At 38.4% G+C, this 25,736-nt stretch overlaps 1 protein-coding gene across 1 annotated transcript in view; it reads right to left on the reverse strand.

The window, feature by feature from the left end:
* Positions 1-25,736, reverse strand: part of ACO1 (aconitase 1) — an 83,782-nt gene that overhangs the window by 28,320 nt on the left and 29,726 nt on the right. Inside the window, exons 4-11 of the mRNA XM_043977628.1 lie at positions 23,005-23,142; positions 13,275-13,344; positions 12,985-13,168; positions 11,450-11,589; positions 9,237-9,408; positions 8,256-8,356; positions 4,963-5,079; positions 1,514-1,673 (exon numbers count right to left, since the gene is read on the reverse strand). Coding sequence (XP_043833563.1) covers positions 1,514-1,673; positions 4,963-5,079; positions 8,256-8,356; positions 9,237-9,408; positions 11,450-11,589; positions 12,985-13,168; positions 13,275-13,344; positions 23,005-23,142 — 1,082 coding nt within the window. The remainder of the gene's footprint in view (positions 1-1,513; positions 1,674-4,962; positions 5,080-8,255; positions 8,357-9,236; positions 9,409-11,449; positions 11,590-12,984; positions 13,169-13,274; positions 13,345-23,004; positions 23,143-25,736) is intronic.

Raw genomic sequence — 25,736 nt, forward strand, 5'->3', positions numbered from 1 at the left:
TCTCAAGGTCTCTCCTAAGAACTTTGGAATTGATTGCATGACATGAGAAACACTGGCACAGGACTTTCCAGCATGGCCTGTCCTCATCAAAGAGGATGCTGTGCTCTACGAGCAAAGCAGAACTGAAGTAACTCAAATGAAACATGAGATGTGCAAATTTAGAGAATCCACCCCAAATGTTCATATGGACTATTCATGCCTGACCTGTGGCAGGACATTCCAAGCTCATAGTGGTCTGGTCAGTCACAGTCGGACACACAGTATCATAACTCTAACATAGTTATGTCACTTTGGTCCTCTTTGAGGATGAAGGACAATAACCAAGGCCCTTCACAATCTGCCTCCATATACCTTTCTAGACTTACTTCATATTATTTCCTTTCAGCTATTATATACTTCAGATCAACCTACTTACTGCTTTTCAACCTTGGCATTTCATCTCCTCCCATACTTGCTTCTGCCTCTTAGAAACCTTTGAGCTCAAGTACCACCTGACAGATGAGAGACAGGCCTTTCCTCGTCCCCTCAAATTGGTCCTGTTTTAAACCTGCTCAAATTGTCCCATATTTTGTAATCTGCATAAATATATGCAGATATGGATAAATATATCCCAAGGGGAAAAATGGTCTGTTTTGTTTTGTCTTTTTACATTTTTGTCTTTCTACCTCCAGCCTCCTACAGAATAGGTAGGTGCTTTGTAGACTTTGGTTGGACTATGTCAGTTTATTTGATAAAAAGTTTTAACTTTCTTGGTTCTAAAGCTTCACTTGTGGGCTCCTTATGGCAGAAATCCTTTCTGATTTAAATCTTCCAACAAGAACTTGAAGGTACAGCTGCTTTTGCAAGGAACAATTTTGTATTTGACCTTGTTTAAAATACCCTCTATTTCCATGTGCCTTTTAAAAAAAAACCTGTCAGAATTGCTTCTCTACCCTTTAGTTAGTTTAACCACAGAAAATACTCATCATGATCCATCTCAAACTCTCACAAAACTGTGGGTGTTCTATGGCTGAAAAGCCTGAGAATCTTCCACAACTGTGCCCCCCAGGTGACAAACAAATTACAGGTGATAAACAAATGACCCTTCGTTTTCAAGAAGACTCAGAATTGGGGGCAGCTAGGTGGCGCAGTGGATAAAGCATCAGCCTTGGATTCAGGAGTACCTGAGTTCAAATCCAGCCTCAGACACTTGACACTTACTAGCTGTGTGACCCTGGGCAAGTCACTTAACCCCCATTGCCCCGCAAAAAAAAAAAAAAAAAAAAAAGAAAGAAGAAGACTCAGAATGACAGCCAGCCTTCTACAAATCTGCACAGTACTGGGGCAGCTAGGTGGTGCAGTGGATAAAGCACCGGCCCTAGATTCAGAAGGACCTGAGTTCAAATTCGGCCTCAGACATTTGACAATTTACTAGCTATGTGACCCTGGGCAAGTCACTTAATCCTCATTGCCCCACCAAAAAAAAAGAAAAATTTGCACAGTATCCTTGAGCAAAAGAATTTAATAGACTTACCTGCCCCTAACATCACCGAAGGGTTACTAGTGTTGGTGCAGCTGGTGATAGCAGCGATAACGACAGAGCCATGGGTCAGTGTAAATTCAGTATTATCATATATAAAATTCCTGTAATTGGCGTGTTGTTCAGGAGGCACCTGGAATCCTTTAAATCCTTGCTAAAGAGAAGAACAGAAAAATCTACTCTAAATCTAGTAACATTAGAAGTGATACCTACTTTTCTAAGTGTAATGTGACATAAACAAGCATACTTCACTTATGACACAGTGATAATTTAGGCGTTGGTTTGTTTTTACACAGTGATAATTTAAAGAATAATTGAAAAGCAAAGCTTACTAGTTGTATGACCCAGGGCAAGTCACTTAACCCTCACTGCCCCCCAAAACAAAACAAAACAAAACAAAAAAAACCTACTTGTTAACTTATGACCTAGGCAAGTCCCTTAACCTTTTGGTGCTCTAAGCAACTCTCTAAGACTGTAATTAAGACAGAATTAAAAATGTGAAAGAAAGTGGATGTACCTCTTGTAGACAGCCTTCTCAAGGAGTTTAACCACGAAAGGGAGGAGAGAAATGGGATAGAGCATGTGAAGAATTTGAGGATGGGTAAGACAGTGGCATATTTGTAGGCAGCAGGGGAGCTGATGGTAGGACAGGGAAAGATGGTGAGAGAATGGGGCAGATACAGGGGACAATCTTCTGGAGAAAAAGGGATGGAATAGAATCCATTGTGTTCATGGAGAAGCGTTAGCCTTGACAAGGAGAAAAAATATCTTCTTATGTGAGACAGAGGTGAGAGGCAATAGTGGCAGAAGGCATCTGGAAGGTGTGAAATGTGGAGGAAGAGAGAAGGGAAAACTCTTGGTGAATGGCCAGATTTTTTCTCAGAAAATAGGTGGGGGTGGGGAGGTATGGAAGATCTGAAAAGGGTTTGGAAAAGTTCCTGCAGTGAATGGGAGTAAGTCAATTAGGAAGGTATATAAAAGCATTGCCTTGTTGCTGGGAAGGTTTATTGGGGATTGCATAACATTAAACATCCCTTTTGCAGAAAAGGCCAGTATAAAGTTTAAAACCTCCATAACACTAACGATTGCAAAAGTGTTTTAGTCTGAAATAAAGACTAAGAAAAATAATTCCTTTCAATACCCAGTGTCACAATTCCGAAAAAGTATAGGAATCATAATATGGATGCAGGTGTTCTAAATAATATGAATGATCCACTAAAAAGAGTTTGTATTTACATGTCTGTGATAACTGAGTTTGATATTTGATTTCATCATTAGCTATCTATGTTCTTTTCCCCCCTTGTTTTTTCTTGTTAGTTTTGTCTTTTTTGCCTTTTAAAAAAAATATCAAGCATTTTTTCTGCCCTCTGCCCTCCTTTCCTCTCTCCCAACTGGGGGAAATACAAAATCCTTATAATATGTAAGTATAGTCAATCAAAATAAATTCCCACATTGGCTATGTCCAAAAATGTGTGTCATATTCTGCATATTAGTCCATCTCCTTTCTGTTGTGAGGGCATTTTTCATCATCAGCTCTCTGAATATTTCTCCTTTCAAGAGAGATTTTAGTATATTGGACATCAGAAAACATGTGTTTAAGCATCAATTCTTTTTTTGGCTGGGGGGGGCAGGGCAATGAGTGTTAAGTGACTTGCCCAGGGTCACACAGCTAGTAAGTGTCATGTCTGAGGATGAATTTGAACTCAGGTCCTCCTGAATTCAGGGCCGGTGCTTTATCCACTGCGCCACCTAGCTACCCTCTTAAGCATCAATTCTAATACAAACTGGCCATGTGATTCTGGCCTTAATGTGCAGTGCTTTTGACAACTAAAAGTGGAAAAATAGGTACATAATTACACTAGTTGAAGGAGTTTCCTCACTGGAAGTTACCTACACCAATGAAATCAGACATTCTTTAAGAAAGAAACAAACTGGAAGTGAAGGTACATTCATTCACAAGATAAACAATGTCATGTTTTATCACGTATATTAATGCTCTATATGAATTAGATAATCAAAACATATTTACTCTATGTCAGGAACTATACGAGGTGCTAGGGATACAAAGACAAAAATGAAATAGTCCCTGCCCCCAGGGAGCTTATAATCTATGGTAGGGAGGAATTAACTTGAACCTAGGAAATGGAATACTGAGTGTAGGGAGCAGCAAATAGGTCAGCTTATTTGGACCACAGAGTGCTTAAAGGAGAGCAATGATCCGGAATCTTGGACAATTAAAGTGGAGCCAGACTGTGACGGGCTTTCAACACTGAACACAGAAGTTTGTATTTTATCCTAAAGGTAAGAGGAAGCTCGAGTGGTTGCCTATTATCACCAGGATCATAGAACATCTTGTCTTTTAAAGCCCTTCACAAGCTAGTCTTTTTACAATTCACTCCACACACTCCACGTGCTCTGATCCAGTGATACTGACTTTCTCCAGCCTGTAGCCATTTTCACTGGCTGTGCCCTTTGCCTCCCCTGTCTGTCTGTCTCTGGCTTTCTTGGCTTGCTTTAAGTCCCAGGTAAAATCCCACCTTCTATGAGAAGACTTTCCTGATCCTCCTCCAATTTATTTTATATATACCTTGTTTGTCCCCCCCCTCCCCCAATTAGACAGTGAGTTTGAGAGCAAGGACTGTTTTTGCCTTTCTTGTCATGGAGCCTGGCACATAGTAGGTGCTTAATAAATGCTTATTGACCTGACTTCAGCCTCCTAGAGCAAGCAACTGCCATGGTCTGACCTGCGCTTTCAAAATACCAGTTAGTGGTTGCGTGGAGGATGGAGTGGAAAAGAGAGAGACTGGGAATGGAAAACCTAAGCAGGAAGCTATTTCAATATTCAAGGCAAAAGCACGGAGCATGTGAATTAGGGTTGTGGTTGCATGAGAGGAAAGAAGGGCATGGATGTAAGATCTGCTCCAGAAGTAGACATAATAAGACTTGGAAGAGGATTTAGATATGAGGGGTTGAGGGAGTGGTGAAAAACAATGTTGGCTGATGCTGAAAATACGGGTGACTATGGATCATGATACTTTGGACAGAAATAGGGAAATCAGATGAGAGAGAGAATTATTTGTTTTGGACATGGTGATCCAATTTCTGAAATGTTTTCATTGTTGGGGAAAATATTACTGCATGCTTTTGCCAGTAATTGAGCTATTGCCCACTTAATCATCTCCAATTAGAAAAGCAGAACAGAAATTAAAGCATGGTTCAACTGGAAAAGTACTAGGTTTGGAACCAGAGAACTGAGGTGAGATTTCCATCTGTAGCTGTGGAACCTTGGACAAGTGGCCGTCTGTGGACTTGTTTCTTCCCCCTATAAAATGAGGATGATGGACTAGATGACCTCTAAGGTCCCTTTCTAGCTAAAAATCTTTGATCCTCTAATTTGTTGCATCCCAACTACACTGAAACACGCCACCAAGGGGCCCTCTTACCTTGGCTCCCAAGCAGTTCTCAAAGTCTCTTTTCATGTCAGATACTGCTACTTTATCTTGAGGTCTTTTGGGTCCACTGCAGCAGGGTACCACAGCTTTCAAATCTAACTCCACAATCTGCATAAAAGAACTTTAGGATTTAGTATTATACAAACAAAGAAAAAATATTAACTATACAATTGTTTTTTTAAAAAGCAACATCAATCTTGAAAATATTTAAATATGTGATTTCCCAAATTCAGTTCCTGAAGTGATATAGGATGAGGCAGGATACCACATCCTTTCTTGTCAGGGCCTCATACTGTGGCATAAATAGTTTTCTTCTTTTACTTTGGAGAATGGAATAAACCCACTGAAATGATACACAACAGGGGCAGTTAGGTGGTGCAGTGGATAAAGCACTGGCCCTGGATTCAGGAAGACCTGAGTTCAAATTCAACCTCAGACACCTGACACTTACTAGCTATATGACCCTAGGCAAGTCACTTAACCCCTGTTGCCCTGAAAAAAAAAAAAGGATTTGGAGGGTTTGGGGCAGCTAAGTGGTACAGTGGATAAGGACCTGAGTTCAAATCCAGTCTCAGACACTTGACACTTACTAGCTGTTTGACCCTGGGAAAGTCACTTAACCCTTATTGCCCTGCAAAAAAAGAAAGAAAGAAATGATACATAACAACTATCTATCCCTTTTTCTCTTTCTCCTATTCCATCAAGAGTAGCACAAGGGGCAGCTAGGTGGAGCAGTGGATAGAGCACTGGCCCTGGAGTTAGGAGTACCTGAGTTCAAATCTGGCCTCAGACACTTAACACTTACTAGCTGTGTGACCCTGGGCAAGTCACTTAACCCCAATTGCCTCACAAAAAAAAAAAAAAAAGAGTAGCACAAGGTGAAATGAAAGGGATGACTGAAGGCCCTACTGGACTGGACATTTTCCTTGGGTGTCAGGTGATGAAATTTTGGAATTCTGCTCATGGGCGGAGAGATACCATTATTCACCTCACTCTACTGCCAGGATTTCATAGGAAACCAAACAATGTATCCTACTATCAATCCTTGGCTACTGGAAAGGTTTGGTTTTAAACTGGCATACCAGGAGAAGGGCAGGGAACAAAAGAAAAACTGTTTTCTTTATGGATCAATTGAACAGTTATAAACTTTCATCTCTCTTCATCCCCTCTCCTTCTACCCCTTCTCTGTGGCATAATGATGACTTCTCCTTAAGTCTCATCTCTGTTCTAATCACTTTTCCTCAAGGCCTCTTGAAGTTGTTTGCCTTTCCAAGGTGCTCCTGGCAACCCCTTCTCTACCTTTATATTAAGAAAAATTTCTAGGGGCAGCTAGGTGGCGCAGTAGATAGAGCACCAGCCCTGGAGTCAGGAGGACCTGAGTTCAAATTTGACCTCAGACACTTGACACTTACTAGCTGTGTGACCCTGGGCAAGTCACTTAACCCCAATTCTGTCACAACAAACAAACAAAAAATTCCTTCTACTTCCTCCTTGTTTATATGAAATCATCTTTCTCCTTCTTACCACATCTACATGCTTTTTGGCCAGCTTGGTGGTGCAGTGGATAGAGTGTTGGTCCTGGAGTCAGACTCATCTTTGTGAGTTCAAATCTGGCCTTAGACACTCACTAGCTGTGTGACACTGGGCAAATCATTTAACCTTGTTTGACTCAGTTTTGTCATCTGTAAAATGAGCTGGAGAAAGAAATGGCAAACCGCTCCAGTTATCTTTGCCAAAAAAACTCCAAATGGGGTCAGACATGACTGAAACAATTGAACAATAACAAAAAGCAACTTTTTATGTCGTTCTAATTTTACTGAAGACTGTAATGTTTTCTTCTCTTGTCACTGCCCTCAAGAGCTTCAATATTTATCAATTTCTCAACATCTATGACTCCTTTCTCCAAGTTAAACATTACTCCAACATGGTCTTACCTTAAAATTTACAATTTCTGAAATATGCCTCTGAGTTCCAGAACTTTAAAAGTTCTACTCTCTCATTACCAAAGTTCTTATAATTCTATTTCTACTACACTTTTCAAATCTGTCCCAATTTTCTATTCCTACTGTCACTAAGCAAGAACAGGCCCTTATTCCTACCCACCTATGCTACTATAAGAACCTAACAGATCTTCTACATCCATTCCTTCTTTTTCTAATCTATCCTTTTACACTCCTGCCAGAATAATTTTTCTAACTCATAGCAAAAATCCTCAGTGGCTTAGTGCTGTTAACTTCAAAGTTTTCTGCCTGGCCTTCAAGACTAAGGTTTCTAAAAAAGCTCCCCACTACCCCCCACCTCCCCAGGAATAAAGGAAGTATATGAAAACTAATTTTATTATCTTATTAAAATATTCCATAAAGCACAACTTGATTTACAATAGATTAAATGACAAAAATTTTGGTATACCTTTTAAGAAGTGATTTACATCTTATATGCATATGCATAGTAAAACGCTAGAATTTATTTATTCATATTGAATAAGGGATTTGGTTAGGGTTACTGAGGGACTGAAAAAAGTTGAGAATGATAACTGTACAACCTTTCAAGCCTTATCTTATTTCAGGGCCTAGTGAAATGTTTTGACTGGAATGGGTACCTAATAAAAGCTCATAGGATTTGCTGTCACAGGACAGATATGGACATTTTCAAACTCTCCCTTAATTTTCAGTAGATATAGTTTACATGATGTAAAGTCAATTATTCTTTTTTGGTGGGGCAGGGCAATGAGGGTTAAGTGACTTGCCCAGGGTCACACAGCTAGTAAGTATCAAGTGTCTAAGGCCGGATTTGAACTCAGGTCCTCCTGAATCCAGGGCCAGTGCTCTATCTGCTGCACCACCTAGCTGCCCCAAAATCAATGATTTTTTTTTTGTGTGTGTGTGTGTGGAAATGGGGGTTAAGTGACTTGCCCAGGGTCACACAGCTAGTAAGTGTCAAGTGTCTGAGGCCGGATTTGAACTCAGGTACTCCTGAATCCAGGGCCGGTGCTTTATCCACTGTGCCACCTAGCCACCCCCCAAATCAATGATTTTTAAAGAAAGCAATGTTTACATTTTCAAAAGACATGCCACAACTTTCCATGTATATTTCCACTCTATTTCCATTTTATCCAGAGACATTTACAGCTTATTTATGCTTTTGTTTTTAAGCCTCGGCACCCTCTGTTCTCCTGAAGTTTTTCTGTAATCATTGTTTAATGTCTTACACGTTTACCAAGGAGAAAAAGAAATCCTACAAATCAAACTCCTTTAAACTGTAATCAATGGTAATTGTTTTCATACCTGGGTAAAATCTGGGTCTTGAGATGAATCATTGAAGTCTCGGAACATTCCTACGCTTTGAAGATACTTCTGAATATAATAAACTTTTTTTTCATCACGACCTAAAGGGAAATTTTAAGGAATTAAATAAAGGTAACAGACTTGATAAATCCTAGCGAAAGACCAGAAAAGTATGAATGCATCAATAAATATAAAGCTGTAGAAATATGCTAGTTGAATGAATGATTTAATTGCAAGTTCTCTTCAATAAGCCAGTCAATCAACAAGCATTTATTAAGGGTTTGCTGTGTACCGGGTACTGTGCTGAGCCAGAGGATACAAAGACAGGCAAAACATGATCCTTTGCCTTTAAGAAGCCCACACTCATTTGGAAGAGACAACATACATACAACTATGTATGTACATGAAAGAGATATGTGGTATAAATGAGAGGTGATATCATGGGGATAGGGTGGGAGCAATGGTGGCTTGTTGGTGGAGGGAGGAGATAAGGAAAGGCCTCTTTTTGAAGGTGGGATTTCAGCTGAGTCTTGAAAAAAGTTAAAAAGTCAGGAGGTGAGGTTAAGAGGGGGAGTATTCTAGGAATGGGGGAAGGAGGGAAGCCAATGGAAAGGCAGAAATTCCACAGTCTTTTGAAGTCCTGGCTGCACCAAAACAATGTAGGGTATGCCTTATAGAAATTATTATTTTTACTCTAATTTTTGAGGCCAAAGATGTTTTTTGGTAAACATCCTTTCATCACAATATTCACTGATTCCAAATAACTTTCCAAACTTCAGAAAATATTGCTTTTACCTCTTGCCTCCTCAACACTTCAATACTGTTATGCAGTGAACATAAAGAAAAAAAGGAAGGTTCAGTAGTCATGTATTTGTAACAGAAGCAGAGACACAACTAGAAGCACAAGTTTATGATCCAGGGTTCCATGCTTTATCAAGCCAGACATTCACTTTCTAGAAAAAGCTTTCACTTCCCACTTACCTGTTTGGATGAGGTACTTGATACTAACTTCATCCACCGGGAAAAATGCAGCAGTTGCACCATACTCTGGACACATGTTGGCAATAGTGGCTCGGTCAGCAATGGACAGCTGAGCTACCCCTGGTCCAAAGAACTCAACAAATTTGCCCACTACACCAACCTGGCGAAGGTGCTAATAGCAGGAAGGACAAAAACAAACAAAACAAACAAAAACCCTGAGATCACTTGAATCTTCAATTAAATATGTGAAAACACAACAATGCAGGGATGTATCCATGTGCCAGTGGGTAAGACAAGAATAAGATGTACCCTATAAACCAGCTCTGAAAGTAAACACTTGAAATAAAAATAAACTCATACAGTATTTTAAAAGAAATTAAACCAGTCTACACCCTTCCTTGTGAAAATTATTGTGATAGCAAAAATGAATTGAATTCTTTTCTGTTCATTCAGAATAAATTTCTACTTGTTCTGAATGAGTAGTTGACTGGCTTATTTCCAAGGCTTCAAAAAATTATCATGAATATAGTAACATGCTAAAATTAGATCTGAGGGAAAAAAAGAATCAATCCGATTCATTTTAGCATATCTATATAATTCCACAATAAGTGACCAAGACTTTGCCATTCAAAGTCTTTATCCTAACATGTCATAGCAAAATTGGCTGATTCTTTTCATTACATCAGTTTCCTCCTCAATTGTATTTACCTAAGAATAATTTCTACAAAATATTCTTTCTCCAGGATTACATTGTACAAAATGGAAGAGCAATCCACAGATAAGGAATTGCAGTGGCCAGCAGATCAGCCATGGAGTCATTAAGGCTAGGTTTTCCTTTTTTCCCCCACTTTCTATTTATTTTATTTTAAAATTATGGACTAAAACAAGCATTTTCATAACACAGTATAATAAAAAAGATGATTGCACATGGAACTGCAAATCTTCTATGTTTAACTTGCTATTCCTTTCAAATATACAACAAAAATTATCATGTAACCCTCCTCCCCTTTTTTCTCTAGACATTTATTCTATGTATACTCCTATGTATCAGTTTTTTCTCTGGATGCAGATAGTGAATTCTTAATATGTCCTTTCAAGTCCTGTATCTGACATATACTATATGGCCATAGGCCCTCACTCACTCACTATGGCTCTAAGTTACAGCTGAATTATTAGTTTGCTTGGGGCTGGGGGGAGAGAGGGGAGTCTCCACACCAGAAGCTGCTTACATATTTGAAATCACAGGTCCATACCAACCTATTTCCCACTAAAACATTTATAACAAACTCAGAAAATTATTGTTCTCTGTTTCTCTACAAAACTCAGAAATGCCAGTACCTGAAATGTAACTTCAAGCAAGTTTGCTACACTATAGAACTATTCAATATTACAAGACAGTTGGTAGAGAAAGTAGATTTTGAAGCCTTATCTTCCAATAAGCTTAAGTCAAAAATAAGAAAGAAGCATTTAAAAAAACCCCATCAACTTCCAAAACATCCTAAGTCTCCATAATGTATAAAATGAAAGGAATTTATATAATAAACAATCATTATTCCAGGGAAAGTCTTCCAAAGAGTATCTGACTTCTGTTCACGTAAGCAGCCCTGCTCTCCTAAAAAGAAGGACCTCTGAGATCCTTTATTAAAAGCCAAGTGTCTTTTCAATTTTTCAGAATTTGGAATGGAAAATTAAGATGGATACTGCAAAACAACCATGTCAGAACACAAGTAGTATTATAAAAATCATATATTTTTTCCATTTTAATAGTATTTCATTTTTTCCAATTACATGTAAATATAGTTTTGAACATTCAACTTTTGTAAGATTTTGAGTTCCAAATTTTTCTCATTCCCTTCTTTCCTTCCCCTGCAAGACAGTAATCAATCTGATATAGGTTATACTGTACAATTATGTTAAATATATTTCCACATTAGTCATGTTGTGACAGAAAAAATCAGGTATTTTCTTCAGAAATATACCCCAAACTTTTCTGGCAGCTATAATTTTAAAAGAATTATGAAGCAGTGATTATCATGAAATTAATACAGAAATTGATGTGAAATTTAACTGCCCACCCCCAGAATATTCTCCAATTCTATGTATGCATGTACATACATATGTATATGTATGTATATTCAGAGACAGAGAGAAAGAGCACTATTTCTCATTATTACATCCTGAAAATTATAAAATGAAATCACAAAGTTAGTTACCTTGGTGATTGTCAGCACTATATCTGTAGAAGTTACCAGAGGATCAGGATTTCCCTGAAGCTTGTAACCAAACACTTCAGGAAGGACCATGCTGATTGGCTGTCCCAGCATGACAGCTTCTGCTTCTATTCCACCCACACCTGAAATAAATGACTTAGTGTAATTAATACTTAAATAGAATAAGAAGAGAGACAGTCAATTGTTACCACAAAGAAAGTAGATTCTTTAGGGCAAAGCTTCTTAAACTGTGGGTCATGACCCCATATGGGGTGGCATAACTGAATGTGGGGGTTGCAAAAAATTTGGCAATAAATGTTTGATTTGTTTACTGAGTCTATATACCTATATACCTGGGATTGTGTAAAAAATTTCTCCAGTGATAATGGGTTGTGATTGGAAAAATTTTAAGAAGTGCTGCTTTAGGGTATTATTATTATTATTATTTTAGTGAGGCAATTGGGGTTAAGTGACTTGCCCAGGGTCACACAGCTGGTAAGTGTCAAGTGTCTGAGGCCGGATTTGAACTCAGGTACTCCTGACTCCAGGGCCGGTGCTCTATCTACTGTGTCACCTAGCTGCCCCAGGGTATTATTATTTACAGCATCTTCCTGCAGGGGTGCAAAAGCCATTAAGATAGGTATAGGGACTGAACTTATGATTTTATTCACATAGGGAGTTCCTGAATGACAACTCCCTCTACCAATTCAGGTTAACGCCTTATCATCTTAGAGAAATGCACAAAGTATTGACGAGTCTAATGCCTTGTTCAGTCTCCCAGCCAGTAGGTATCAGAAGACCTTGAACCTAGGTCTTGACTTTGGGGCTAGCTCTCATTTCTTTCTTTCTTTTTTTTTTGAGGGGCAATGAGGGTTAAGTGACTTGCCCAGGGTCACACAGCTAGGAAGTATCATGTGTCTGAGGTCACATTTGAACTCAGGTCCTCCTGAGTCCAGGGCCAGTGCTTTATTCACTGCGCCACCTAGCTGCCCCCAGGGCTAGCTCTCTATGGACTACACCATTGCTCCCTCACCATCAGTCAAAATATTGAGAGAAAAGCAAATCCTGGCTTTGGTAAGAACACTATGCTGAAGCCAAGATCCTATGTTCAGTTTGTTTGTGTTATAATTTCCTTGATAATACACAGAGACAGACTACATATCTAAGCTAGATATATTATTGATCAAAAAAGGGACCCAGAGAACCAATGTGAATGAATCAGGACAAGTCCACCCCCACATAATTGGAAAAACATGCCAAAGCTTTTTTTTTTTTTTTAACCTATCAATAAGGCCATTAATGCCTTCATTTTCATTACTGAAAGACAGCTAGCATTATTACCAAGCCCAGGCACTGAGAAGGTTAGTAATTTGCAAAGTATCACATCCATATGGTATGATAGAGTGAGAGTGTAATAAGTATTAGGCTCAGTGCGATCTGGAGATGATAAGCCTGGAATAGGAAGGATCAAGAACTCCTCCTGCTGTTATTATTTTCAAAGCAGTGAGTAGCAGGTAAGAACTTGAAAGTGTACTTACCCCAACCCAGAACACCCAAACCATCGATCATTGTGGTATGTGAATCAGTGCCCACCAGGCTGTCTGGATAGTAGTACCCATCCTCATCAAATACCACTCTCGCCAAGTACTCTAAATTCACCTGGTGGATAATCCCTGAGCCAGGGGGAATAATCCTCATGTTGTAAAAAGCCTGGGAGCCCCACTAAGATAAAAAAGGGAAACAAAACTGAGTATTTGATACACATGTAACACCGCACATGTTGAAAAAGGAAAAAAAACAACAAAATCCAACCAAATTCTGCTCCTACCTTTAAAAATTCAAATCTTTCTCTATTTCTTTCAAATTCCAGGTCTTGGTTCTTCTGAACACTATCTGGCCTGCCAGAGAGAATTAAATGTGTAAATATAAAGGTCTGAGACAATCTTTCACGTGTTCTGTTCACTCCACACATTAGTACATCTAAAGAAGTTTCAAGAGGACATTAGGTGAAACAGTCACTCCAGAGGGAAAAAGAAAAGGTGGTAAGATGTAGAAAAAATAATTATACTGTATGCAGTTCATGTGATTTTTATGATACCCTGAATGCAACAGAAAAGCAATACATATTAACAAAATTTACATGTTCAGACAAATCTAACAATTTTATTCCTGGTGACTCAGGCTTGACACCTGCAGTGGGAATAATGTCATCTGGAAATTATAAAGAACCTTCATTTCTAAATCCTTTTTGGCACCGATTATTCCTAATTAGATGTTGACAGACAGCCATTTTATTTACATTTATGGATGGGAAAACAAGACACAGTGATACTAAGTTATTTGTCCAGTCACAGTCAATTATGGGACTGAATCCCAGGGAAATATTTTTTTGCAGGGAACTGTTATTATTTATCTTTGGGATTTTCCTAGTGACTATCATATAGTGCTCCCTCCCCCAAATTATCAAAGCATTTTAAAATATATTTGTTTTATTTTTTTCTCCTTGTTGTATCTTTCTCCTCTTCTCCCAAGGAAAGAACAAAAGAAGAAAAGGAGGGAGAAGGAAAGGGAGGGAGAAGGAAAGGGAGGGAATGAACAGAGAAAGGGAAAGAAGGAAGGGAGGAAGAAAGGAAAGAAGAGAAGGAAGAAAAGAATGGTAAACTGAGGGTCAGAATGCTCATATTTCATTCCATTTCCAGCTCTTCCACTCACTATTTCTGTGACCATAGGAAAATAAATCACTTGAGGCAGCTAGGTGGCTCAGTGGATAAAGCATGGGGCCTGGATTCAGGAGGACCTGAGTTCAAATCCGGCCTCAGACACTTGACACTTACTAGCTGTGTGACCCTGGGCAAGTCACTTAACCCTCATTGCCCCACCAAAACAAAAGAAAAGGAAAATAAATCACATCACTTCATTTCTCCCTCAGTTAACTCATCTGTAAAATGAGTGGGTTGGATTAAATTATTGCTATGGACCCTTCCAGCTTTAAAGTTCTATAATCTGATGCTGCTTAGCAATACTTCTCTACTCTTTCTGACTCCCTATTTAAAGACCAATAAGGACTTCTCCAAACCTTTCTCTCTCCTCTCAAGTCCTTGAGGCCATCTGACAGAAGCTCCCTCAAATTTTTGGCATCATGCTTTATTTAATCTTTTCTGTCTCAAAAGGTACAGCTATCCCTAATTGCTCTAGCCATAGTATTCCATTTCAGCTCATGCTCTTGATTTGAATCCTTTCTGCCTCTACCAGGCCTTTGCTTGAACAATCATCTTCTCTTTTTATGCAACTTTAATCTTTCCATGGCCACTGGCTTCTTCCCACTTACCTAATCACTTGCTTAGATAAAGTTTCCTTTAGACTTCATCCTTTCTCCTTGGTCCTTTTCATGGCTGAACCAGTACACTTGTTACCAAAAGTTGTCTATGTATAATGGTGCCATTTCAATACCATCTCTTCAGTCTTCAACCACCTGCAATCTGATGTCCATCCCTGCCACACTACTGAAACTACTTTCTCATAGCTCTCTAGTAATTTTCCAGTTATCAAATATAATGGTCTTTTTTCAGTTCTCCTAATACTTGATCTCTTTGTATCATGCAAAACCATTGACCATCATGTCCAGGATCTTTACTTCCTCTTTAATCTTCTGTAAGCGGAGTACAAAGTGCTAAATGAGATCCAAGGAGGGAAAAACTACTTACCAAGCAGTAAGAAGAGAAAGGTGAGATCAAGGAAGGCTTCTTGGAGAATGTGATGTCTGAGCAGGACTTAGCTCATATTACTTTGTATTATAATTGGAAAGAGATCATGGGATAGTGGATAGAATGCTGGACTTAGAATAAGAAATAACTGTGTTAAAATCCCATTATCACATACCTATTAATTGTGTGATCCTGGGCAAGTCACTTAAACTTTCTCATCCTCAATTTCTTCATTGGTAAAATGGGGCTAATAATATCTGTAGCATATTTTACTCATAAGGATCAAATGAGAATCTATATAAAATGCTTCATGAACCTCAGAACACTATGCAAATGTCATTTAGACTATATATAATTATTATTTTAATAGGATCTTTTCTTTTCTTTTAAAAAAACGGGACAATGAGGGTTAAGTGACTTGCCCAAGGTCACACAGCCAGTAAGTGTCAGTGTCTGAGGCCGGATTTGAACTCAGGTCCTCCTGAATCCAGGGCCCGTGCTTTATCCACTGTACCACCTAGCTGCCCTCTATTTTAATATGGTATTAGTGGCTGTGGGCCAGCTAATCTAAATACAGGAAGGCTGAACATCAGAAGGCTGACCATTAGGTGATGAATTCTTTTGTCATGATGACCCAAGGAATAGGGAATGGATCTGTGATTTTCCTGATATAGAGGTCTCCTGTGTGAGGAAGCTCCTTCTACCAATATTAAAGCTCTCTGAATCCTTTCTTCAACTCGAGGTCTTAAAGAATTGCCTAGAGCCTAAGAGATTGAGTGACTTGTCAAGGTCAAATAACCAGTGTGTGTCAGGAGTGGGATCTGAAAACAGGTATTCCTGACTTTGAGGCCAACTCTCTAATCACTCCATAATTACCTCTCATACCAACTCAAGGCACAGAAAATTAAGTGATTCTCAAATCCCATGAAGACCCATTCTGCTTTCCTAATGGTGGAAAAGGTATGTGGTTGGGGTGGGGGTGGAGGAAAGGACAGGAAGAGGATGCTGAGAGTTGCAGTTTTGGGGCCATCCGCAAATATCAATTTAACAATTAGAACTCTGTGAGATCTTTGTCTGATTAACAATGAGTTAATATACTAATGGATCAATTAAACCACATCCATACTGATATTCTCATTATAAATGGAAACAATGCAGTGATGCATCATGGCTAGGGAGCTATCTTCAAAGGCAGAAGACCCAAATTTAAGTCCTACCCCTGACAAATAATGGTGTATGACTGGACAAATCATGACTTCTCAGTACTTCAAGAAAGCCTTTTACACTGTAAGTTGTAGAAAAGAGGCTAACTTGCATTGGTAGAGGAATTTTACTCACCTGGGAGTTCCCCATACTAATGAAATCACAGATCTAGTCCCTATCCTTTTCCATTATAGGTAAAATCAGAAGACATAGGGAAGTTGCCACTAAATAGAAGGATGGCTCACAGGTTCCTCCTAGGGAACTGAGCTGGTTTCATTGTACATGCTGACACAACAGGAAGCATTTCTTAGGATACTTGGTCATCTTGCCCTAAATTCTCATGAATAAAATAAGCAAAAAGATCACCATAAAGATCACTGTAGCTTATACAACCTTTATAAAGGATGAAGAACTTGAGATTTTCTATTAAGAATTTGACAAAAGCCTTCAAAGGAAGTTATGCTTTGATACTCTGTGACTTCAAAGACGACTACATCAGAGAATTCTGAAATATATTTTAGAAAATATGGGTCAGGAATAAGAAAGCCAAAGGCTTGTATACTGCCTGCAGACTTGCCAAGAAATCTCATGTATGAATTCCATGAACATTTTCTTCAGGAAGAAAGCTGGACATCACTAGACAGGATGACTTGAATCATCACAGAAAAGCAGAAGCGACCACATCTTTTCAGAAAATGACTGGTTACCAACATGGAGTTATTTCAGAATCAGATATACATGTGCTATCAGATCACACTACCTAGATAAGGAAAGCTCAACATCAGTACCCACTTAGAAGAAAAGGTCAAGTTGAGAAGACGGTTCATAGTTATAGCAGTGCTCATCTGACTTATTCATCTGTTGTCTCTGATAACTAGACATGAATAAAAATACACTGATTCTAATTATTGCTACTTCTTAAAAGATACTGAATTGGTGTGTAATAGTCACTACAATGGGAAAAAAAAGGTCCCAGAAACCATTTTAGGCAGTAAATAGTCTCTTGACACATGGTGAGATATGGCCACCAGAAATAAAAAAGAAGTCTAAAAATGCAAGCTGATTGAAGATGACTAAAAATTATGAAAAGTATTACCTCAAAAAACAACAAAAACTTTGGAAGGGAAAACGAACCTACAGAAAACTTGATGTGGGACCCACAACAGATCATCCAGAGAACATACATAAAAGAGATTCAAAAAATGAAAATAAATGGATGTTAAGCACAACTGAACCATTAACACTTCTACTGTGATTTATTCTCATTCTCTCTGTCTGTCTGTCTCTTTGTCTCTGTCCCTCTTAACAGTGTTTTAGTATCAGTATTACTGACAGTAGAATCACCAAAATTGAATCTCGCCATTTTGGGAGCATCATGATTTGCTACACGAGTAATCAGAAATAACAATTCAGGTAAATTAAGTAAGAACAATGAAGTTTTTCATGAACAAATACATAGAGAACAAATTCATTTCAGAGATGACAATTTTAAAGGCATGCAGAGATCAATTTTTCAAGATGTTTCAAAAATAAAGGGAGGGGTCTAAAGGAAAAGATGAACCATATTGTTACTGAATAAGGGAACAAGGTAAATATTAGCAACTATGAACCCACATGCTTAATTCTTTAGAAGAAAATCTTTAGGAAAATGCTGCAAGGGTGTTCAGTAAGAGAACAGGATTTTTGTAAGACACTTTTTTTTAATTAAAAAATTTGGGGGGGGGGGTGGGCGGGGCAATGAGGGTGCCCAGGGTCACGCAGCTAGTAAGTGTCAAGTGTCTGAGGCCGGATTTGAACTCAGGTCCTCCTGAATCCAGGGCCAGTGCTTTATCCACTGAGCTACCTAACTGCCCAACACTTTTGTTTTGTTTTGTTTTGTTTTTTAGTGAGGCAATTGGGGTTAAGTGACTTGTCCTCCTGAATCCAGGGCCGGTGCTATATCCACTGCGCCACCTAGCTGCCCCAACACTTTTAAATAATAAACCATATTTTAACAGTCACATGACTAAATATGTCTTTAACAACCCACAGCATTTTTCTTTCCCCATGTACTGGAAAGAAGATGGGTCTTAAGAGTCATATAGCCCAAGTCTCAATCTCACTAGCACTGACAGTTCACTTAATTTGTCTAAGTTTCCATTTCCTCCTTTGCAATCTAAAACAGGAATAATACTTGTGTCATGAACTTCATAGGACTGTGAGAATGGGACTCTGTGAACCTAAAAAATAAGTGCTATATAAATCTGAGATAGGTCCAATTCCTACTTTCTTATGACTTTCCAACCCTTAGTTTCACACAGCTCTTTCCCTTACCATCTTTGTCATAGCCCCATGGATTCTCAGAACCCTCATGAATGTGGTGATCCAGTCAAGTTGGTCTCTGTGCCTTTTGAGTGAAAGTTTCTCATCCCTTCTCTTCTTGGAATTGGAACTCCTACCTTCCATTAAGGCTCAGCTCAGGTAACACAACCTACAAGAATTCTGTCAGAAATCTCACAGCTGTTCTCCCTCACTACTCCCAAGAAGCTTGGCATTGATTCTGCATATAATTTAATTTACTTATTAGTTCTCTCCATGCCACTCCTCCCTACCCCAACACCAGCAGAATCTAAGTGCCTTGAGAGCAGAGGCTTTCAGTTTTGCCTCTATGCTCAGTGCCCAATACATAGTCGCCATTGAATTAAATTGAACCTTGCTCATCTTTTGGATGATATAAAGATTATATGGGGAACGTTTATGTACTTAAGAGAACAAATTGTATTAAACTTGTGCTTGCAACATGTTCACAAATTAAGCAGTGTAGGTTGTTGCTCTGATGTGCTAATTCTAGATAGTTTAAGCCCATATAATAAAATAGTACTACTAGTAAACAGAACCAAGAAAACAATATACTCAATGGCCATAGTGAAGTTAATGGAAAGAACAACAATGACAAGGAAACAATGCTATGGAACTTTAATGACCATGGACACTCAGAAAAGTTGAAAAAACACATCTTCCTCACTTCTTTGCAGACGTGGGGGGGACTGTGGATGTGGATTATTGTAAAGAATGTTAAATCATTGCTGAACTGCTTTTTCTTCCCTCTTTTAAAAAAGTTTCTTGTTACAAGGGAAGGTGGAATCTATTTGGAAATAAGGGGTATATAAAAAGGGAAGATATTAATATAAATTGTACTGATATTTAAAAAAATAGAACTCTGCTAGCCAGTAGTTGGCTATCTGGTACTCTAGACAAAAGCACAAAGGAAGAAATGCCTCCTAGCCTCTGGTATCCCTTGAGGCTTTTAACAATGCCCTCAAGACAAATTTCCTAAGGAATACACTAAAACATAAGATCAATGAGACAATGCATTCTCTTTCATAAGTGACTTATTTAGTTCTCCTAGTGCCAAACCCTAAAAAGGTTTTTTCTTAAGGTGGAGTGGCTTTGGAATATATAAACTAAGATAAAAATAAAATCAAATTTCCATCTTGCTTTAAGATTTGCAAAACACCCCAAAACAACTCTCAGTGAGGGAAATAGTTCACATATTATTATCCTCCTCATTTGACAAATGGGGAAAGCAAGGCTCAAAGATGTTAAGTGAATTGCGCATGTTTAGATAGCTATTTGTGTCCAAGTCAGAATTATAACCAAGGTCTCCCGATTCTAAGTTAATCAATTTTTCCACTATACCACAACTATCTCCTTATTGCAGGTTCTGCTATACATTCCTAAAGACAGGTGTTATTAGTGTTCATTTGTATCACTCAGAGTAGATAAAATCTTGGTGGAAAAATCTCACCACCCCCTCCAGTTTCTTTTTTTTGCCAGTTAAATTCAGGAGATGGAAAGTTGGCAAAAGCCCCATAGTACATAATTCCTTGAGACAGTTGGGACACATTCCATTGAATGACCTACAAAAATGAAGGATCAGATCTAGAGGTCAGATTTAAAGAAAAACAACAAAAAACTTGTACAATCAATCTGTTCTCTAATTTCACGAAGAAGCTCTATTTCCTAGATTTCAACATCAATCTGAAATCAAAGTTCATGCCTGGGCTTTGTTTTTGTTCTTAGCAATGTTTTACTACTTTAATGTAAATTAAAAAGGTCAACAAGGAAAAGAGAGCAATGAGGAAGGAAGGGAGTTCAAGGTCTGCTTGCAGGGAGAGAGGGGTGCGGAATCTTAGCTAAAAAAAAGGCTATGCTATCAACTTATTAACTGGGCAAAAAGCAAGAAGTAATCAAGCAAATTCATTTCTTCAGCACCTGTTATTTGCCAGACACAGAGGATATAGAGAAAAAAAAGTAAAAAATCTCTGTTTTCTCAGAGCTTACATTCCATTGAAGGACACAACTTGTGCCTATGTAATAACATACAGAATAAATACAAAATGAATGCAAGGTAGTTCAACATAATCTGCATTAGTGATAACTTTTAAATATATACACAGGAAAAACTGGGATGCTAATCCACTGTTGGTGGAATTTGTGAACTGATCCAACCATTCTGGAGAGCAGTGTGGAACTATGTCCAAAAGGCTATAGATAGAGCTGTGCATGCCCTTTGACCCAGTAATACCACTGCTAGCCTGATATGCCAAAGACATCCCCCAAAAAGGGGAAAGGACCGATTTGCACAAAACTATTTACAGCAGCTCTTTTTGTGGTGGCTAAGAATTGGAAATCAAAGGGATGCCCATCAACTGGGGAATGGCTAAACAAGCTGTGGTATATGATGGTGATTGAAAATTATTGTGCTATAAGAAATGACAAGCAGGGAGCAGCGAGGTGGCACAGTGGATAAAGCACCGGCCCTGGATTCAGGAGGACCTGAGTTCAAATCTGGCCTCAGATACTTGACACTTACTAGATGTGTGACCCTGGGTTAGTTACTTAACACTCATTGCCCTGAAAAAAAAGAAAAAGAAAAAAAGAAATGGCAAGCAGGATGGTTAAAAAAAAAATCTGGACTTACATGAACTGACATATGTGAGCAGAACCAGGAGAACATTGTACACAGTAATAGCAATATTGTCTGATGAAGATCCATGAATGACTTAGCTGTTCTCAGCAATACAATAATCCAAGACAATTCCAAAGGACTAATGATGACACATACTATCCACCTCCAGAGAAAGAACTGATATTGATTGAACACAGACTGAAGCATATTTTTCACTTTCTTTCATTTTTTCCCTTTCATTTAAGTCTTTTTATATGGAAATGTTTTACATAATTAATTGTACATGTATAACCTATATCTGATTGCTTACCACCTCAGGGGGTGGGGAGAGGAGGAAGGGAGGGATAGAATGTGGAACTGAAAACTTTAAATAAAAATGTTCAAAATTTAAAAATATACACACACAAACACATACATTCACACAACACAAGCACACACACACACTCTTGACTTAAGTTTTACTCTGATGTCACAGAATATTGTGTAGATGACTCAAGACCCTCTAAGGGCATGACAGTGGAGTCCAGCTTTTATTAGGTCCTATAGGCATCAAGCTTGTAGGACTAGCCAACTTGTTACCAGGATGGCTACAAGGGAATTTTTTTAATCCACTGTAATTTTCCAAAGCCAACTACTAAAGATGTAGCAGAGTTGTAATTAAGTATGGGGAAAACCCAGCATCAAATACTAACATCTTATATTATACACATGAACACATATATACACACAGCATGCAAAGATGAATATATACATATTTGCTCGGGTAGTCCATGTCAATGAAGGATGGTTTTTGTTTTCTAACGCACTGTTTTATATTTAGATCACGGGAGAGAAAACAGGTACCATAAGATTTTATTTCAAGATGAAAGTAGTTTGCACATTCCATGTTTACTACTTTTATTTTAGCATAGAGACTTTTAAAAATACTAACGATGAGGATGAAATAGAAAGCTTTTTCTCTGGCATTCTAAGGTTTGCCAAAGTTCTTTTACAAATATTGCCTCCTTTTATCCTCAAAACAACAGCCTGAGAAGGTAAGTGGTGTTATTATTCCCATTTTACAGTTGAGGAAAATGAAGCTAACAATTTAAGTGACTTGACTAGGATCACATAGATAGTAAGGCCTGAAAGTCTTCAGGTCCAGGTCCAGCACTCTAGCAACGTACCACCTCTTCCTCAATATTATAACAAGAAAGAGATTTTTCTATTTTTAAAGTTAAGTCACTTTTGAGGAAGTCAGCAAATTCAACCAAGTGGAACTAATTTCCAAAAAAAAGGAATAGTGGTCCATCTCAATCAAATGTGTCTGAATGACTAAGAGGGAAAGAAGAACTGGCAAGCCAAGTCATCAATTCAGTGAATTCACTATTCATAGGATATTTAGGGAGAGAGGTCCTGAATACTTCTGTCTCACTACAGAATAAATCTGAGGACTCAAAATCAGGATTCACAGGGTGTCATAAAGGAAAATAATAGGAAATTAAAGGAAGAAGCGACCTAGGACTTCATCTAGTCCACTCCCTGTTGTGTTACAGGTGAGGCAGCCAAGGTGAAGCCAAAAAGGAGAAATCTTTTACCCAAGATTCACCCAGTTAGGCAGAGGTAAAGATGAAACCTGGGTTTCATTACACCTGACCCAGTTGCCTCACTCTCTTTAGAAGTTATTGTGTAAAAAGCAGAAAATCAGATATTTCTCTTACCTTCTGTTGAAATCAACCTGGATGGAATGATCAATTACTAGATCAGCAGGACAGATGGGGTTTATTTTCTCTGGGTTTCCGCCTAACTTTTTCACAGCATCACGCATTGCAGCAAAATCAACCACAGCAGGCACACCCCTAGGAGGAAAAAGTTAAGTTAAGCAAAAACAATTTTTAAAGACATCCATTTTCAGGATTGGGGGTGGGGGAGTGGAGAAGGAAGAATTAAAACAACAATGCAAATTTTATTTGTTTCCTTTCACTGAAAATACTGGCAATTACCTGAAGTGGGGTGAGGGACTCACTGGATGCTTTTGAAAAATGAGGGCATTAAAATTCATTTCTCTGAGTAGAAATCACATGTCAGTAAGTAATCAAATAGTAAGGTTAATAAATGTGAAGAATTTCTTTATATGATTGTGAAAGGAAAGTGTAATTATGGTTATGTTATTAACACAGGCAGTATACTGAATCATTACAATATAAAGAGAATCTATCAAGAAGAACATCAACCAACATTTAGAAAGCACCTACTATGTGTCAGGAACTGTAGCTACAAAAGCCCCAAAATAAAACACTCTTTGCCCTGAAGGGAATTGGGGAAATGTGTGTGTGTTTGTATGTGTGTATATGATGTATATATACATACTCACACACACATATATATATACACACAGATACACATAGATACAAATTATTATTGTTGTTGTTATTTTTTTTTGGTGAGGCAATTGGGGTTAAGTGACTTGCCCAGGGTCACACAGCTAGTAAGTGTTAAGTGTCTGAGGCCGGATTTGAACTCAGGTCCTCCTGACTCCAGGGCCTGTTTTTTGTTATTATTGGTAATTTAAGTTGCTAGGAGCACAGTGGCTTGGAGACAGAAAGATTGCTCTTCCCAAGTTTAAATTTGGCTTCAGACACTTAACTAGCTATACAATGGGGAAGTCACGTAAACATCTTTGCCTCAGTTTCCTCATCTGTAAAATGAGATGAAGAAGAAATGGCAAACCACTCCAGTATCTATGCCCGAAAAAAACCCCAAACAGGGTCACAAAGAGTTGGAAGAAAAACAATTCAGCACCTTTTACCTTTCTTTAATTCTTTTATTACCTCGATTATTTCAGTAAATGATATAAAGGCTGATTGGTGATCCAGATCACACCTCAAATTTTATAAAGAAGGGGGCAGCTAGGTGGCACAGTGGATAAAGCACTGGCTTGGATTCAGCAGTACCTGAGTTCAAATCCGGCCTCAGACACATGACACTTACTATCTGTATGACCCTGGGCAAGTCACTTAACCCCCATTGCCCCACAAAAAAAAATTCATAAAGAACTTTAATAGAAGAGATGCAATTCAGAAAAATGGGTTGTAAAGTAATTTTTTAGGGAATTCTCTCCATTTCCATGATAAAAAATCTCAGAAGTCTACTTTTGTAAACAGTTATGGTCTTTGGAAGGAATGAAATCACATTTTTAAAGTGGTGGAGCCTTCCCCTCCTCTACAAAATGAGAGTTCTAGTCATACAGGAGAAAAAGACAGGCAGAAAAGAGGCTGTTGTTGGGAAATGACTGGCTCAATCACTAATGTGGAAATGTAGTCCTACGAGAAAGACTGGGAATAGGATTTGAGAAGGGACTAAATGACAGTTACTAGATTAGAAATGTGCATTCTATTTTATGAATCACTACATTACTTAACGAGAGAGAGAGAGAGAGAGAAAGAGAGAGAGAGAAGCTCACTTTGAAAGGGGAGAAGGAATAGTCTGAGCTAAGTCTCCTCAGTGTAATTTTTTCCTACCTGCCTCTAAAAGATTCATAACAGTAAATACCTTTTTCCCCCACAGAATATCAAATTGAAAGATCCTGAAAATCATCTAGTTTAATTCATAACTGACTAGAGATTCCCTCTTTAATAAACCAGAAGTTGCCATTTAAAGACTTCCAGTGATGGGAAAAAATCCACTACCTCCTGAGGCAGACCATAATGATTTTTGAAAGCTCCAATTGTCTGGAAATTTATTCTTATATCAAGCCTAAAACTAACTCCTTGCTACTTCTACCCACTGCTTCATGGCTGCGTCCACTGTGGCCCAAAAAAAAATGAAATCTAATCCTTCTTCCCCATGAGTTCCACATAGGGGCCCACCAAGTACTTGGAAGATACTTTTAATGTTACCACTAATAAGACTCCAGGCTAAATAACCTTCAATCTATCCATTTATAGCATGGGCTCCAATTCTGTCACCTTACTGGTTACTCTTCTCTGGAAGACTTCCAGTTTCTCAATGTTCTTCCTAAAATGTTCACCTTATCTGAACAAAATATTCCAAATGTAGTACAATAGCAATACTCTTGTTCTGGACATTATGCCTCTATCAACATAGCCAAAGACTGCATTAGCTTTTGGACCTCCCTTGTCACACTGTTGAGTCATATAGATGGCATTCTCTTAAAACTCCCTAGTAAGTGTGAAGAATGTCTTTATATGATTGTGAAATGACTGTAATTATGGTTATGCTATTAACACAGCATATATGCTCAATTATTACAACATAAAGAGAATCTATCAAAGGAACATCAACCAACAAAAATTTTAAAAGCACCTACTATGTGCTGGGGCTACACAAGCGCTGCCCCCGCCCCCCCAAAAAAAGCAAACTCTTGCTCTCAAGGAATTGGGGAAACAATGTGTATAAGATGCATGCACATGTAATGTATAAACACACACAT

Source organism: Dromiciops gliroides, chromosome 1, assembly GCF_019393635.1.
Source record: "Dromiciops gliroides isolate mDroGli1 chromosome 1, mDroGli1.pri, whole genome shotgun sequence".
Lineage (NCBI taxonomy): Eukaryota > Metazoa > Chordata > Mammalia > Microbiotheria > Microbiotheriidae > Dromiciops > Dromiciops gliroides.